Source organism: Aplidium turbinatum, chromosome 11 (assembly GCF_918807975.1).
Source record: "Aplidium turbinatum chromosome 11, kaAplTurb1.1, whole genome shotgun sequence".
Classification (NCBI taxonomy): Eukaryota; Metazoa; Chordata; class Ascidiacea; order Aplousobranchia; family Polyclinidae; genus Aplidium; species Aplidium turbinatum.
In genome coordinates, this window is record NC_137482.1 from 17,267,288 (window position 1) to 17,284,753 (window position 17,466).

Genomic DNA, 17,466 nt, shown 5'->3' on the forward strand with positions numbered 1-17,466 from the left:
TACATTTTACTTGGTAGAAATTTTAGTTTATATTTTTGAGTGTGAATTTTGTAGGAACAAAAGCAAAATTTTATGATTGCTACCACTTTGGGCTGGCTTCCTGGTACAGTTTTTGCACTATTTTCCTTGGTATCTACAGTTTTTGCACCCTTGCAAACATATACCATATTTACTTACAATTGGGATCAGAAAAAGTGATTACAATTTATCCTTAAAAATTTCCATGATCTGAACTGAAGTAAATATTTTCCTTTTTCTCAGGCATATGTTTTTTTTAACAATTATTTTGTGTTTAACTGTATATGTGTGTTTGTAATGTTGAAATTAACCCAGTAGCTAGAAGAACTTTACTAACTCCGAGTGGAATCAGTGGGATGGTTTTCTTCAATGGCTACTCGTGAAAATTTACCAAAGATTGTCAGAGACATCCAAGGTAATCAATTGGCTTTGAATTTGTATTCACATATTAGCTTTAGCATGGATTGTAGCATTTACAACGTCTTTATGCAAGTGTCAAATCTGAAACTATATATACCAGAATAGTGAAGTTTCACATTTTTTATTAGTAGTAAAATCACCCTGTACTGCATATTAACTCAACCAAATTGTTTTACTCTTTGTCCTTGAGGATTGGCGATTTGCATTGTTTGGCATTGCTTTGCTGGTAAGACACTAAAAGGATGAATCTGAGATGAAATCAAAACACAAGTTTTTCATCTCAATCAATCGTCATTTCAACTACCTTGTACCTGAAGTTGCTCAATTTGTGCTGCACCTTCTTTTTCTTGAATGTGCGTCATGCTTAAACTTTTAATCTGACTAAGGTTTTGTTGCATTTTAGATGTTGTTTCACAACTCTGTCATGATTTTGAGACATCTAACGAACCAATCACTGATGACAGTCCAGCTCTGCACAGGTACAATTAACGCACAACCACAAAGCATGATGACTTCAAATTAGTCTTGTAGATTTGAATTTTTGTTTAGGCTTACTTTCTGGCATGGGTTACTGTGGTTAATCTAGTGAGCTTTGAAAATTAAAAGTTGCAAAAGTTTTTCTATATGTAAAAATGATTTTTTTTCTACACCGGTACTTTTGTTAGGTTTAAGTTACAAGTTCAACAATCAGCATGACCTTAGTTAATGAATGGATGACTGTATTTGTACATAATGTTATCAACTTTAAGTACCAAAGCAAACAGTTTAGTTATATATGTTACAGATTATGTGCAAAATTGGAATTTTTGCTCACAACAAGTCTAAAAGAAAAGTCAATATTGGGAAATCGTCGTAATTACTGGCATTGGATGGTTGCTAGTCTCAAAAGTGCTAAAGGTCTCAGTGATGGAATTAGATATGTTCAAGCAAATAAAGAGGTGTGAAAAAACATTTATTGTATCCACTGACTTGATTGAATGTTTACTGGCAGAAAAGCATCCACTGAAAGTTTCCACTTATCAGTTGATGCTTTTCATCGATAGAAGATTTAACTGTTGAAAACTTTCATATCGCGTGAACATACAAATGCATCTTGCTCAGAATGAAATTGTCGAAAAAACTTTCAAGTGTTAGTTTGAGATGTTATGTTATATCGATTGCAATAATTGGTAGTATAATTATTGTAAATGATTTGTTTTTCTTTTGATACTGAAACAGCTGTAATATATGATACAGTATACACTTTTAACCCCAAGTTAATTTTTAAGCTCTAAACTGCAAATAATTTAATTGTTTTAAAATATAAAAGTATCTAACCTCTTTAAATGAATTTCAAGTTTAATGTTTTCATGCAGGTGCGAACTTCAAAAGGAAGAGGTCGAGCCCTGATACGTTACTGTCTTGTTCACCAAACTCTAGCAGACAGTCTCCAAAACTGCGTCATGAACACCACAGTGACCAGCCAACATATTCACCCCCATTCAGTCCTGGCTAACCAGATTTATTCTTCCACCATTTTAACAACTTTATATGACTTAAATGCAGTGAACTTTGACCTCAATGCCAGAGGTTACGACATCGACTCTGGCTGGCCTACATTTGCAAGGTTGGTAGGAATCGAAGCGTGACATTTTGCTGTCATCACTTTGTCACTTAACCATCAACATCAATAGTTTTATGTATAAATAGCAGGGTGATGATTGCATGTGTTGACTGGTGGACCCACAGATTCTTGCTAAAAGCTGTCATTCTAATGAACACTGAAGAAGCGAAATTATTTTAATGGGTTATTAGCAACAGCTAGATGCTAGTGTTCACATTTTCCGTTCACTTGAACTCACTTGCAAATGAAGCGCACAACTTTTAATAAGCGGAATTGTCTACTTAGCTTATTAAAAATATGTATAATTATTACTTAGGCCTATCATAATGCGTTGATACGTAATTATTAGTTATGTATGAACGTCACCTGCTCATTACTGGAATATGTTGTATTGTCCCAACCAAACCAAACGCTCAGTAGCCTACAATTCACTTCGCTCGAATTTGTTGTGGCCTTGTGCCAAAATAGTCACACGACATACCGGTAGTAACAACGCCCCAGGCAGCAAATCAGTCGTTTTTTTTACATTGATTCAACCGTTTCAACGTCTGCAGACTTTAACTCAATGTGAAAAACGACTGATTTGCCGTCTGGGGCCAAGATGCTTTGGACCCTTGGTTAAATCTCAAACAGACCACAGTAAAAATCTACTATGAAATGATACGCGCTATTTACACTGCACAGCAGTGTTGGTATTCTTAATTGTTATCAATGGTTCTTGCTACTAGTTGTGTCGATTGTTATTGAAAGGTTAAATGTCCGTTTGTTCATCACCAAAGAAATACATCGCGTGTTTGTTGTGCCCTCTTCACGGTATCAAATATATACCTTGTAAAGAAATACTGGAAAAGTGTGGAAACAAATTCCATATCTTGGCGATTTTGAAATGACTAGATAAGAAGCCATAAAGAGTGTAATTTTAAAAGTGCTTCAGTCCAAAATTTCCAAATTAAGTTCCCAAATTTGAGACTGGACTAATTATTTTTCAAATAAAATGTTTGTGTGTCATGAAATCTGTGACGTTCAAAATTGGATTTCGGCTCATTTTTGTGCTAAAATTTTACAAAAACATTTTAGTGACTGCCAAAACCACTTTTTCCAACTTTAATGTAGCAAAATGGGACTCGGTCACTTTTAAAACTACGGTATCCTCTTTAATTCTAAAATGTTGAAGGCGTTTCTGAAGTTTTTTGGTCATTGGTTAAAGACAGTATCTCATTCAGTTGTTTATTTGATAAATTGCAAGCTTATATTGTGAAGTGAATTTGCCCGTTGTGCATGTTAGCTAACTGTCTTGCCAAAACGCTGAGCGTCGAATCAAAACTGTTAGCCTTGTAAACACTGAGGCCAACGCACATCTGCGATTGATACACCACTACAGAAAAGCACACTTTATTGTGATATTGCACACTTCTCATCGAATCTTTTATGCTTTGCTTTAGCAAGCGCCGTGCCACCACCATGGACAAATGGGCAGTGAACAGTCATGTTGGAAGTTTTGGAAGTCTGACAAGCGCGTCTGTGGTCATGAGCACGCCTCGCACTCACGGAAGCACTGGTTAGAAACTTAGATAATATATTTTTAAACTTTACTTTAACATTTTCACTGGTTTGCAGTCCTGATTCGTGAATTTACGTGTAGTTGAAGGGTTGATTTGTGGTACAAAACTTGAATGTGGCGAGAAAGTTTGTCATTACTCGAAGCTGTTATACTTTTCGTCTGACTCTTTTTAGAGAGCTTGCTTCGAGCAATGGCAAACCTTGTACTCGTCAAATTATGTGTAGTTGTTGGTGTTCTTGTGTCACTGAAATACGTCATTCGTTTTCTGTTCTTCAGGCAGCAGCGGCTCACAGATTGTCGACCAGAGGATTGAAGAACTCGTCCTTGAGTTAAACCAATCAGACGTGCGGTTGAAAGAGCAACATGTAATTTGCCGATTGGCAGTTCTGTGTTTTAATCTTACAATCGTTTATAATTTTGGAAACTGGATGCGTTATCGACTGAAAGTCTGAAGATGTGCATATGCTGAGGTTGCATTTTTTATTTTTAAATCCGAATTGTTTTGACCAGGACATCATCGCTGAGATGGAATTAAAGGCAGAGAACCTGATTAAATCATCGAACGAAAAAGAAGATATTTTGACTCGAGTCATCTCGGATCTCGAAACGAAGAACCGTCACCTGCATGTTGCTATGGGCAACATGTCTTCGGAATTCCAGGTAGCTTTGTGCTGAAGGTGCAGATTTTTTTAACCGATCGGATTGATAAATGATTGATCATGCCTAACAAATGAAAAACATTTACAAACTTATTGTTTGTGGAGGCACGAGACTTTGTGTTTGAAACTTTTTTAATGTTCAAACGCATTTCATCACAAAACAAACACATTCGTGTAGTATTGGGTCAGCCAGCCAGTTGAAACTATCACTGACGATCCCAGACAGCAAAAATCCGCCCATTTTTACATTGATTCAACGTCTGCAGACGTTGAACCAATGTAAAAACGGCGGATTTTGTTTGAGGAGTGTTCGTTTGAGCTTGCTTGTTTATCCCAGGCACGTGAGCAGCAATGGAGCGAGAAACATGCCTCAGTGTTGAAAGAGAAACATGTTTATCAAAGCAAGAGCGGAGATCTCACTTCAAAAGTCGAACAGTTGGAAGAAGACAAAAGAACTCTGGAAGAGTTGGTTTCTCAGCAGATGTCAAACATCACCAGTAAATTTGCTCCTTCCGCCGCCAACACGTATTTAACTCCATCGATTTCCACTCCACTGTACGAAAGCCCGAACAAAGTCAATCATCAACAAAAACTCGACGAGATGCGCGAAAAAAATATTACCCTGACAAAACAATTAGATTATTTTCAGTCGCAATGCTCTTGTCTTCAGTCTCAGTTAAAAGAATCGAGATCCAATACAGACACTGTTGCCAAGTTAAGCGTCGAAGTCGAAGACTTGCAGAGACAACTTTCCGACACCAAATTGCATCTTCAAATGTTCGCCAATGACGTCAAAGAAGCTCTAGCTTTGGACCCTGAAGAACCCAACGAGGTAACAAAGTGTTAACTCATCTGACCACCGAGATTGCACGATTTTGAAAAGTTTAGTTCTTATAGCTTTTAGGATATAGATAATTTAATATAGCCTTTACACAATTCTTGAAAGTTATACAGTATTGCTTTGGATACTTTGGCTTTTGACACATCTTTTGAAAAAAAAAATTTGGTTTTGTCTTAGGAAAATCCAAAAGCTGATTTGTCAGCTCTTAATAAAATTTCAAGTGAAACCTAATAATTGTAATAGTTTAGTTGGAATAAAATTCAAATTTAAGCATCGGTTTCCATGTTTTAATCCATTTAAAAATAACAGCTCCATGCAATCGTCCAAACGATCTTGAGCCTGCGTGAACAATGTGACCAGAAGGAGGAGTACTTCCATCAACCCATCAAACATGACCACAAGGAAGATGAAAAACTCATTTCACATTCCTTAAAAGGTAACATAGGTTGATAATTCCTTGCCTTGTTTTTGTCAAATTTCATTAATTTATATTTTTTTTCTTGAATTAATTTGCAGCGCTCCCCTGGGAGCGTTTGTGGATATGCAAGGGGTGCTAGCCACACATTGTGCTATTGCCGGACAGTGAAGGTGAAAGTGGAGTATTTAGCAGAACGACAAAGCGACATTTTATTACCTATTACAGCTATTTGTAACTGAAAGGACTTACTGAGCGCAACTTGAGGATAGGCTACACGGAGAACAATTTCTATAAAATGATTTGAATTAATTTAAAGAGAACAATTTGAATAAAAGCAAAGGGATAGTATTATCGGAGTTGTGTGCGAGACATGGGTACTAAGGGAAAGAAGAGTGAACTGGTAATTCAGAAAAGTACGAAAAGAGTAATGGAGAGAGCAATGTGTGGATTAAAAGTTAAAGGAAAGAGAAAAAGACTTAAAAATGCTAGAAATGAGGGAGATTATAGATCAAGGGCAAATGGAGTAAGGCGGTATGTGTTTGTGCCAGGGGGGGAAAAGGAAATTGTCTTCGAAAGGCGTTTTTTAAGGTGGTGAGATTAGAAAACGGGGAGGTCCAAAAAGACCATAAACCGGCAGGTAAAGAATGAGGCAGACAAGGTCAAACTGAAGTAGAAAGATGCGATAGAACATATCGAGATGATAAAAAGGGATGAAAACGATTGCTGCAAGGAAAGATTCGGCCTCTCCCAATTGTGGGGACAACTGATTTGAATGAAGATAAAGGGTGAAATGAGACCGTAGGACAGGTGCAGTACCTTTGGCTTTAAAGTTCAACTGTTTTTTTTGTTTCAGCACGCCCCAGGATTAGGGTCTGCTACTATTCGGTGAGTCCGATTCGGCGAGTCCGATTCGGTTAGTCCGATTCGGTGAGTTCCTAACCTCTAACCACTAACCCTAACCCCTAATCCTAAAGCGGCAATGATGATTAGGCTACGGTACCCGATAATTAAAAAAAAAAATTGAAGAAATCCCCCGTTAAGGGATCGGACTCACCGAAACGGGCCATTCCGCAGGATTAAGCTTCTATTGTACTATCACAATGTATCGCGTTGAGTTTTCTGTGGTGTAAAGCTGGTTGAAATGCAACGCTTTCCGATCACTTGTGCACAGTTTCAAAAAGCAAACATTTGTGTGATGTTTGTAAATTCATCCCAGACAAGCAAACCAACCGTTTTTACATTAATTCAGCATATGCAGACGTTGCATCAATGTAAAAAAAACGGTTAAGTTGTTGTTTTGGAATGGACTAATATATCTACACTTGTCTTTGATAATTGCGAGAATAGGTGAGCGTCACACCATCGATGACGAAGTAATTCTGCAATCAGTAAAGGAAGTTTTAATCACTTCGTAGTGCAAGACATTCAGTTCTTTTTAGTACTGATACTGCAGAGACAGGTTGTCTAGATGGCTGATGACATAAGTGACAAGTTACGCACTATAATCAGCAACACAGATGTCAGTCTCTGATTGGACGAACCTACTTTTCTGGGAAACGAGTCGTGGCTGGTTGGATATGTTCGTTCTCTTGACTATGAAGTCTTACATGAAGACCTGGCAATGGCTGAAATGTTAGATACAAATATTTGGGAAGAGACAGGAACTAATGTATTTGGGAAGAGACAGGACTAATGTACAACTTCCTGTCTGTCGTAAATCGTCATCTTGGCTTTAATGCATTTTCAAATACAGAAAATCTATTCGTGCTCACAATTCAGAGGGCAGCAGCTTTTGTTGACCAACAGTTTCAGAATACAATTGTAGTAGAGAGGTTACTTTTTGAACAATACAATACAACTGCATTTACCAATAAAAGGGGAAAAAATGCAAACGTTTTCGGCTATACATTTGGCCCTTCTCAAGCCTTTTTTAAAACTGATTTGCATGTTCAAGTAAGAAATGCTAAAGAGTATACTACGGTATTACGCTGAAAAACCGTTCAAACATTCGATGAAACTGCTTTGCATTGGTTAAATTAGTTCTACATGTAGAATTGATTACTAAAGGTTGTAACAATATTATTGTTTTCGTCAAGGTCGTGAACTGAAATCTTAGTTTTCTTTGGGTTTTTTTCGTATCCTTTTTAATATAAACTGTGTGTGCTTGTCAAAATAACGTAACAAACCTTGTGCAATTACCTACCTCGTCATCACATCAGATGAAAAGGACACGTTGCTTCAAAGTATAGGGACATTCAATTCATATGACGACGTTACCATTTTGCTGAGAGAAAGTTTTGGGTTGAAACATTTTGCCAAAGGAACAGTATGAGCTTTCAATGTCACATCATCCCATGTCACAGTCCGCCCCGTTAGCTCAGTGGTAACGCGCCCGAATCAAGATCAAGCGGCGCTGGTTCGGCTCGGGGTGTGCGTTTGAGCAACGCATTTCAGGACTGTTTTCCATTCAGCGGTACCTAGTGGATGGAATAATTCCCCGGCAACAACATTTCAATAATCTCTGTCAATCTCGGTAACCGAACCCTGCGTCAAAAGCCTTTAAAGTACGCGAAACTGTCAGGAATAATTTATCAAAGGCTTTGCCAGTCCGAGGATAAAGATTTAAAACCAACCAAACCACAATGTCCAAAATCTTCCCAATCACCTCATTATTAAATTCCACGATTCACTTCCAGAAGAGAACGAGTATCTGATGTACGACAGAGATGAAGCCCAACACCAAGCTGATAAACACAGAACCAAAGTAAAGGAAATAGAAATGCGAGTTCTCCAATTAAAAGTATGTATCATGTTCAGTTATTCACGTTAATGGTTGCAAGGTCACGCCTATGAAACAGAATTAATATTCGCACTTATAATTTTGTCTTTTTCTGCAAAAAAATTGAACTGCCCATCCATGGGGACAACATGGATGGGCAATTGAATTGTGGGACAACATCTTCCTAATATTTCCTCGTTTTTGAGTGACCTTGCGCTGTGCAGAGTTGCCATATATTTTTTTACGTTGTTGAACGTCATAGAGTAGCGTGCCTAGCACATATCGCTATGTTTTTGAACGAAACTAATGTAATGTTCGATGTTCTGAGAAGGAGTGGCGCTATCCTTTTTGGGGTGGCTTTTATTTAATCACAAATGTGCACCCAAGACGTTTGACATAAATAGTACATAAAAAAAAGTTCTAATTTGTTAACATGATGTTTTCAATAGAACGTGAAAAAAAGTGAACCTGTTATGTAAATCGCTGTGCAATTCACTTTCTGGCAGAGGTTGATTGAACATCGGGTTTGACAACAAGTTTGCTAAAATCCATATGTTTGACAAGCTACAGCTTCGGTGGAAATATTTTCACTAATTCTACTTGATAATTAAATTCTAAAATGACGTAAAATGCGATTACTTTATTTGCTGATGGCTCAGCCAGATTCGGTTTGTTCCAGCAGCTCAATATATACAGTGCTGCTGAGTAGTTCGCTTTGATTTAGTTGAAACATAGCTTCTCGTAATTCAAAACCATATTTCTGCTTGCCGAAGATTTCACCTTCAACCAAATGCAGATTTCATTTTTGCCTCTGCGCTGCGGTCAAACGTCATAATAGATATTTAGTCATTCATTGCTTTCGCGTTCATTCCAGGTGGAACTTGAATCCGTACGTGACGAATCCTCACAGAGAAACGCAGAGCTCGAAGAACAAATTTCACTCATGACACAAGAAAAAGAAAACCAGGAACGTCATTACCAGGAAGTCCTTGTCGATTTAAAACTTACGCAAGCAAACTTGAAACAAACTGAGAACGAATTACACGCCGCGCGTCAGCAGTGTCAAGAATCTAAGCAGAAAGAAAGGTAGTAATTACCTAATCGTTAGTTTTGCTATTTTCTGTTGTGATATGCGACGAGTGCTCATGATTCGTGTTTTCAGTGTTGCCACTTTATAATTCATCTTTTTCATAAGTAGCAAGATCTTCAGCTTTTCTTCGATTATGGTTTTACGTTTTATGCATTTGATAAAAACCGGACGCTGCACTCGTTGTAAAAATGTTTCAGAGAAATTTTTAACCAACACCTCACATTGGTAATTTTGTCTTCACTTGACTACATTGCATAGCAGTGCATAACGTATATGAAAACTTTCATTGCTACTTAAACTGTCTTAAAAGCAGTGCGACTAAAAGAGCTCGACATAACTTGCTGTATTTCCTCATGCACTTTCCGTTGCATAATTTATTGCAATGCTGTCACGTGATAGAACAAAGTCGGATTAGAGAAATAAAGCTCGTCGTTCATTGTCGGTCACATGTTGCTGATTGTGTGTTCAAGCTGGTTTCCAATAAAACTTGTGACACATTACAGCCAACAAAACCGGCGCTTAGACGTTGAATCAACGCAAAAATAGTTTTGTTGACTGAAATTGCCGATCCAGCTAACAAACGTTGTTATATTAGCACCGTTTCAACGTTACCAAACGGTGCTGAATACGACTTTTGTCAGCTGGTCAGTGGTCACTTTGTCTGAATGACGGTAACGTCCGAGCCCAGTCAGCAAGTCAGATTTTTGCATTAATTATTTCAACGTCTTCCATAGAACTGATTTGCTGTATGGGATTTGGTATTTTTGCTACTTTCGTTCTTTTAATTGTTTTTTTTTTTCCTTCATTGATTCATCGCCAGAAAACATTTCAAACCTGTTCTGTGCTGTTTGTAAAAGTACAATTTCTTTTCGCTCATTGATTTTTAAATAAATGTGCGTGCAAAATACTGAGTGATGTTTTGGACAGAGACAAGGGAAGAAGCACGAAGATTTCTTCTATCGCGGTAAGTTGAAGCTTTTCTCTAAGTCTCTGTCCATAACACTGTTTAGATTCTGGCTGCTTGTTTAATGCTGTTTATTTTCAACAGCAATTTTCAAGAAGAATTTGTGAAAACAAAGCTGTTATACGATGAAGAAATCTGCAAAAATGAAGCTTTTCTTAACGAGATTCAGGTACTGGGGGATAATTTAAAAGAAAAATTTATCATTACATCTCCAAAAATATCGCAGCACCAAGTTTCTTTTGCTCTATTGTTGTCTGCAAAGCCCAGTCGCAGCAAAGTTCGCTGTACTGGCAACCCGAAATCTCCCAAGCTGACATTCATATCATGATAAACATTTTCAGACCGCAAACGTTGTGATTTTTACACCGGTTTCAGCGTTTGGCAACATTGACAAAGACGGACGTTTTTGTCAGCTCTGTTATAAATTATGTTGCTGATTAAATTTCCACTTTCAGAAATTACAAGAAACTGAGGCTTCGAAAGATGATGAGATCTTGCAACTGCAAGCGGAAACAAAGCGCTTACTCCAGACCGGGTTATCTCATGAAAAACAACTCGATCTTGTGTCTGGTCACATGGAAGGGTTTTTTGAACACATGAGGTATAAAAAAAATCTTCCGCTAGTTTATATTACCAAGTACAACCTCGTCCGTGCAAAAATACATTGTCGTTTTACAATCGAATAAGTTTGTCAATGCACTGGCGGAAACATTGTTTACGTCTCGTACGGCTTCGTTTCCAGACAGCAAATTCCGTCATTTTTTCATTGATTCAACGTCTGCCGACGTTAAGGTTGTTAGATGACGTCAATCTTGTTGCTGAAGACATTTTGAATACCAAGGTTGATCAAAGAAAGTGACGATCTGGACAAAGTGAGATTGGAAGAAAAGTCACGTGACAGTACCACCAACCACAGCGATGACGAGTTGACGAAATGGATGAAAACTCAAGACAATTTTTTCGACATTCTGATAGAATATAAAACGATCAAAAGTGAGCGCCAAGAAATGTTCAGTTGTTTATTTTTAGTTTCTTTTTAAAGTTCTTTTTTGAATATAAGTATGCTCTGAAAACCATATTGGCCTTTAACAAAGACCTGTTGAAAAATTGAAGGAGTCACACTCTTCTAACGCTTGGTGTTGTAATTTGAAATTATAGCCTCCTCCGTTGGTCTTCAGTGGTTTCTTTAAAACCAGTTTAAAACTGTTTACAATGTGGTTTCCTGACAGGTGTACATCACTGCGACAAGTGTAGCACGAAAAAACATTCCATTTTTATGTCATTTTTTTAATGTTTGAAACCATGTTGTAGAGCATCTTTGCTAAAACTGGCATTGAACTACTTTTAGGCGACCTGGCAGCACTGCGAACCAACCACGCTTCGTTGGCGCTCGAAACAAATCGCTGCAAATCTGCTGCTGAAGACGAAACGGGAAACTTACGTAACCAATTGTTGGAATTAAAGACAACACATGAAAAGCATTTAATGACAATCAAAGATTTACGAGACGCACATGAAACTTTACAGGTTATGACTACAATAAAGCTATCAACTGCGCATAATCATGTAACATCCCAGCCGGTGGCATTTGCTTGTGGGTGGTGGGTTGCCGTACGCTATTGTTTCACGAGTCATTAATGCAGCTTAAAATTTATATCTCTTTGATTAAGTACGAAAAGTTTGTTCTTTTCAGGGTGAGCAAGAGTTAAACTATTTTCAAAATATCTTCTGGTTTAATAAGCAAAAGTCAACGGGGTTGACTCATTTTTTCTGTTACTTTGCTTTTTTTAATTTGTTCGGTCTCCTTACTGACTTGTGAAACGCGTTAAGTTTGCCGATTGGAAAGTATCTCAAAGCCAGGATCTTTTTGCAGGACTCTAAAGCCTCAAATTCAGAGGAAATTAACAGACTTCAATCCAAAGTGAAGAACCTAACAAAGTCATTGGAAGACGACACAAAGACCGCCGACGAGGTTTCGCTTTTTAGAATAGTTTTTTTTTTGCATTTGTTTCATAGTTTAACGTTCTCACAACGTTGTACTAACGTGCATGACAACCCAGACAGCAAAGTTCGTCATTTTTACATTGATTCAACGTCTACAAACGTTAAATCAATATTAAAATGATGGATTTTGCTGTCTGGTAACGTAAATTAAGTATGGTTGATCCCAGGTTGGAATCTTTAAAGTGTCAAAGATTCTCATTATACGTCAACCTACAGCAAGACTTGTTTTCTACTGCGCTCACTCGAATCAAGTTTCAGACGTTTTTACAAACTTTTTGTTAAAACTGACGAAGTTACCAAAAACTTCGATTGAGAACAGATCTGTATGAAAACGAACAAACCAAGTGCCAGTGATGACCTCTTAAACTATTTTTACTCTTTCACGCTGCAGAGTAAATTTTTTTCTTCATTTTTGTTGCAAATTTGTTGTAGCAATTATGACGACAAAATTGTTTTGATCAACCACCATGAAAGATCATTTATAGTTTTCAATCGGAATTGCTCCTTTTTGCATTAAATGAAGGGAAATTTTTCACTCCGCGCGAACTAAATTTACAATAATTTATAAAAAAAAATTAAACAACGCTAAATATTTATTATTTCACAAATTTTACACAGCAGTGTTTGTTTTGACAAAGCAACACTTAGATATTCTGAGGCACTGTCGACACGTTGTTTAAACGTTTGAATTGCTCAAAACAGTAAATTAACAGTAGATTTTTTAGTTCAAATGCTTTCAACAAGCGTTCTTAAAGATGCTAATGTTCATGCATTCTTTACATTATAGTTACGGTTACGCATCATGGAAGACGCATCTAATCGTCAAAAATGGGAAGATCAGCTGAAGATGCAGGATTCCGATATTGAAAGCCTCAAAAGCAAAATTACGCAACTTCTCCTGTGAGTGTTGGATAAGCGCATATTATTTCTGCTTACTTCTTTTTGATTCAGCGTCTGGTGACTTTAAAACTGCTTAGCTTATGTTTTGTGAGCTGGAAAGCACTGATGCACCCAGTTCCATCACAATGTCATGGTGTTGATCCACGTTAAGAAAACGTCGTGCCTTTTGCCCATTTTATTGTAGCAGTATTGTTGCGCTTTTGTTTAATGTTATTCATTTCTTTAAATGTTAATCACGATAGGATTTTGAGAAAACTTGCAGCACTTTATTAGACAAACAAAGCGCAATGCTTTGTTGCTTTGATGAACAGTTCTTTAACCCAGACAGCAAAATCCGTCGTGTTTACATTGATTCGACGTCTGCATACGTCGAATCCATGTAAAAATGACAGATTTTACTGTCTGGTTTCCTACAGAGACAAGGATTCTTTATGGAAAGAAAAAGAGGAATTACGTGATCGTATTGATAATCCACGTCGCGATGACGTAAAAGAACCTGATTGGATGACCATGAATGATGCAAGCAACTGTGACGCTTGTAACACGGCCTTCAATTTGTCAGTGCGAAAACATCGTTGCAGGTAAAAATTTGCTGAATATTTTGAAGGATCGACCACACCAGCGGTGGTCAAGAAACGACGAACGTGCTTGGAATTACCTTCTACCACGCTTAACGTTTTGACATTAACGTTTTTTACTTACTAATGCACTCACTTAATTTTCGTTGTTTGCTTGATTGTCATAACAGTAATGTCTCAATTTGCCATCCAGTTATGCGAGTGCTTTTAAACATGTCGACCAGCCCGAGTATGGTCGGTTTACTTGAAACAAGTACTTTGGATGGTTTGTGCAGACCTGTTTTAACATAGAGATTTTCTCAAATGAATAAATAAATTTGAAAATACTTTGGGTAAAAATTTCATGTGAATGGTTAATTAGTATGTCTCCAAATTGACTTTTAACGTGTGGCCAAGACAGCGTGCATCAATGAAACGCGGTATAGATCTTGTTTATTGGAAACAAACTTTTTAATTTTTTGAAATGAAATGCGTGTGGGAAACTTTATCACATCTGCAGAGGTAAACACGCTTTTTCAGGATCTGCGGAAAGATCTTCTGCAAAAGTTGTTCTGCTAATTTGAAAGAGGAAGACAAAGAGATAATCCGAGTATGCGACTCCTGCTGCAAGAACAGCTCACTGAACATGTCCAGTGTTTCCCTGGATGCCACCACCGCGTGGGGTACACCCCTTTGTCCCTCACCCCTCGCCAGAACATCTTCCAAAGGTCAGGTTATGTTTTTGTTTCATTTCCCAAACTATTCCTCTGAAGAATAGATTGAAGTAAACAAGTTTTTGTTGCTGTGGTTGAAGAGTACATTTAATTTTCATATTTCACCGTAACACGGAAAAATAGCGGCGCATATTAATCCTCCAAATTTCATATGAATAAAAATTTGTTGCTCAATTTTCGTTTTTTTTCCGCACTGCTGGTCTGCGGAACCAAGCGAAGCCGACCAAGTGTGATTGGCTCAAAATCAACTTTTGGTGACGAACTCATATGTAGTTACTTTCTTGCGCAGAACGCGACGACTTGTCAGACCAACAAGTCAGCGATGAACCGAAGAAGCGCGAGAACTCATCATCATCACCTCAGAGGTAAGATAACTGAGATAATAATGATGATCATCATTTGGATAAGCGAAAATCATTCATCACCACATCCACAGGTGTTTTAAATCGTTTTTCTTATGTAAAAATTAATATGAAGTGAAAAAATAGACAAGCTTTTTGTCTGAGGGCACTTTCTGATGCTATACACATTGATAGAAACCTGGGTGTTGAAGGAAGCGAGAACGTGACTGTGCCCGCCCGTAAAGAAGTCCACCTTCCAGTATTGATAGAATATCCTGGTATCGCCCTGCACTGGGAGATTTCATCGGACCGCGACATCAATTTCAAACTCCTCTACTCTCTAACAGAGGTTTGTAAACGCTTTTTACATACAATTCCACTAAGCGTACGAAAATATTAGATCATTATCAGTTACTGTACATTATTATTAATATAAATGGGACCACAAATTGGAAAATCGCCAGACGGGGTTTATAGCTCCGTGGTCATACCAAATGTACCTACTGCACTGTTAAGGCTGTAAGGCCGAAACGGTGTTCTGCAGTAAAATAAAAAATATGTTTTAACATCACAATGAAGCTATATGGAATTGTAGTGTTTTGATAAACCCGAATTGTGAATATAAGCACAAAAGTTGAAGATACCACATGCGTTGATGAACGCAGAAAAAAAAGCAATAGATTAATCGCCTATCAAAAGTTGCTATTGAAACGAACGAAATTTATCCAGGTTGAATCAGCGTTAAAAAGGACTGATTTGCCGGCCGGGACAATACACGGCCCCAGACAGCAAAATCCATCATTTTTACATTAATTCAACGTCTGCAGACGTTGAATCGATGGAAAAATGACGGATTTTGCTGTCTGGGGCACGATGCGTTGTCAATGGAGAACCGTACACGATCATGCCGCAAGCTGAGTTTATTCCTTTTATTAGGACGACTCTCCACATGACCTGGTTCCGACAAGAAAGATAGACTCACACATCGAACCGTTTGTTGGCGATGTTGTTGCGAAAAAGAAGGGAGTTTATACCTTGGTGCTTGACAATACCTACTCGAGGTATGAGGGAACGTTTGTGTTAAAATATATAACTTACAAAACGTAAAGCTTTGCTAAGAAATGTAAAGCTTACAAAACGTAAACTTACAAAACGTAAAGCTTTGCTAAGCTGCACTTTGTCAAGCAATCGTTTATCTGCGATTAATTCAAATAAGATTTTATTAAAGATTTTTCTTATTTCTTAATCGATTTCTTAATTTTTTTTTAATCAAAATATGTACTGGCTTTTGTGTTATCTTAGTAACTGCCAAGGCGAGACACAATGTTCCCAACTTCTCATATTTTGTTTGTATTTCGCAGATTTACTGCAAAGGAAGTTGCTTACACTCTTCAAACGTCGTAGCCATTCTTTAGCGATGATATTGCAATCTTGCCAAGTGTAGATGGAAAGCATGCTCTTTAAAGCTCTTGAAGGCCGGAATTGCCAAACGTTCTTGCTTGTACGAAGTTTGTTACCTTGGACATTTGACGCCTTACTTTTCTTTGAGATACTAGCTCTTTCAACTCACATTCAATATTCAGACTGGATACGTTTAATCCGTCTAGCAACAAAATCTTCTTCAACGGGCTGTCTAGCAGAATGTCGGGACCTATGGGCCACTTTTTTAATGTTAATCTTCCTCTTGATATTTTTCTAAAAAATAGGGCTTTGCAAGACCTTTTGATGTTATCTACGGTATTTTACAACAAAACTATAATATCAATAATTCTTTAATTTAAACTTCAAAACATGAACACAATTGCTTTTGAGACAAAAAAAGTATTTTTACGAAGAAACCTTTGTTTAAGCCATATCAAAAGTACAATTACGGAGGTTCAATTTACGCAACCTAGACTGTATAGCACGACTGGTAAAACGTAAGTGTTGAAAACGTTTGATTTTAGTTTGATTGGGAGTCTATTGGAGGTTAGATTTTTTTATTCTTTTGAAATGCTGCCCAGCTTAGACCGATTCGGTGTTGTACTGCAGTTTCCCCACCGTTGGTTGAGGATAGTTTGTGGCCAAGATATGCCAATTCGGTTCCTTGTTCTATTTGGTTTCCGTATGCAGTAAGACTGAGTGAGTTATTAATAGGCTACTGTATCGGTCGTCTACATTTGGTTTTGGAAACATAAATTTGAAGATCGAATTTAGCGGCGTTCTTTGACAGATTATTATCGAGAAATTCTTGTATTTTTTGTTTTGAGTTGTTGTTGATGGTGGCTATGTCGTCTGCATAGCTTAGGTTGGATAGCACGTGGCCACCAATTGTGAATTCACTGGCGGTCACGTACTATCCATATTCTAAGAATAGTTTGGTGTTATTTCTGCATCAAATCAATGCCTTCAAACATTAAAGCTTCTATACCAAGTCAAAAGAAATCACTGGAGAACATATAACGATTGGACACCATATAAGGAAGTCATGCTTAAATGATCGAGTTACATAGTGTTTATTTCCAGCCAAACTCTCCAAGGCTGAAACTTCTTTCTTTTTGATGTTGAAAAGTTTCTTGAAAAGCAATACCTAAATTA

General features: G+C 37.5%; 1 protein-coding gene across 1 annotated transcript; it reads left to right on the forward strand.

Annotated features, from left to right (window-relative positions):
* Positions 1 to 267: 267 nt before the first annotated feature.
* LOC145780269 (uncharacterized) lies at positions 268 to 17,141 on the forward strand. The gene is made up of 23 exons (XM_082591972.1): positions 268 to 433; positions 842 to 917; positions 1,223 to 1,376; positions 1,794 to 2,044; positions 3,484 to 3,599; positions 3,879 to 3,967; positions 4,113 to 4,262; positions 4,599 to 5,093; positions 5,412 to 5,538; positions 8,172 to 8,320; positions 9,174 to 9,385; positions 10,438 to 10,522; positions 10,809 to 10,954; positions 11,195 to 11,346; positions 11,702 to 11,880; positions 12,227 to 12,325; positions 13,145 to 13,257; positions 13,674 to 13,838; positions 14,355 to 14,542; positions 14,838 to 14,913; positions 15,085 to 15,238; positions 15,826 to 15,950; positions 16,251 to 17,141. The coding sequence occupies exons 1-23, from the start codon at positions 388 to 390 to the stop codon at positions 16,291 to 16,293; spliced, it is 3,390 nt and encodes a 1,129-aa protein (XP_082448098.1). The 5' UTR covers positions 268 to 387; the 3' UTR covers positions 16,294 to 17,141.
* Positions 17,142 to 17,466: the final 325 nt, after the last annotated feature.

What these genes read in the sequence shown, in the direction of transcription:
- LOC145780269 (XM_082591972.1), top strand. Translation starts at nt 388, where the DNA reads ATGGCTACTCGTGAAAATTTACCAAAGATTGTCAGAGACATCCAAG. An exon ending in TCGCACTCACGGAAGCACTG is followed by an intron (nt 3,600 to 3,878) that starts GTTAGAAACTTA and finishes TCTGTTCTTCAG; the next exon opens with GCAGCAGCGGCTCACAGATT. An exon ending in TGCGAGTTCTCCAATTAAAA is followed by an intron (nt 8,321 to 9,173) that starts GTATGTATCATG and finishes CGTTCATTCCAG; the next exon opens with GTGGAACTTGAATCCGTACG.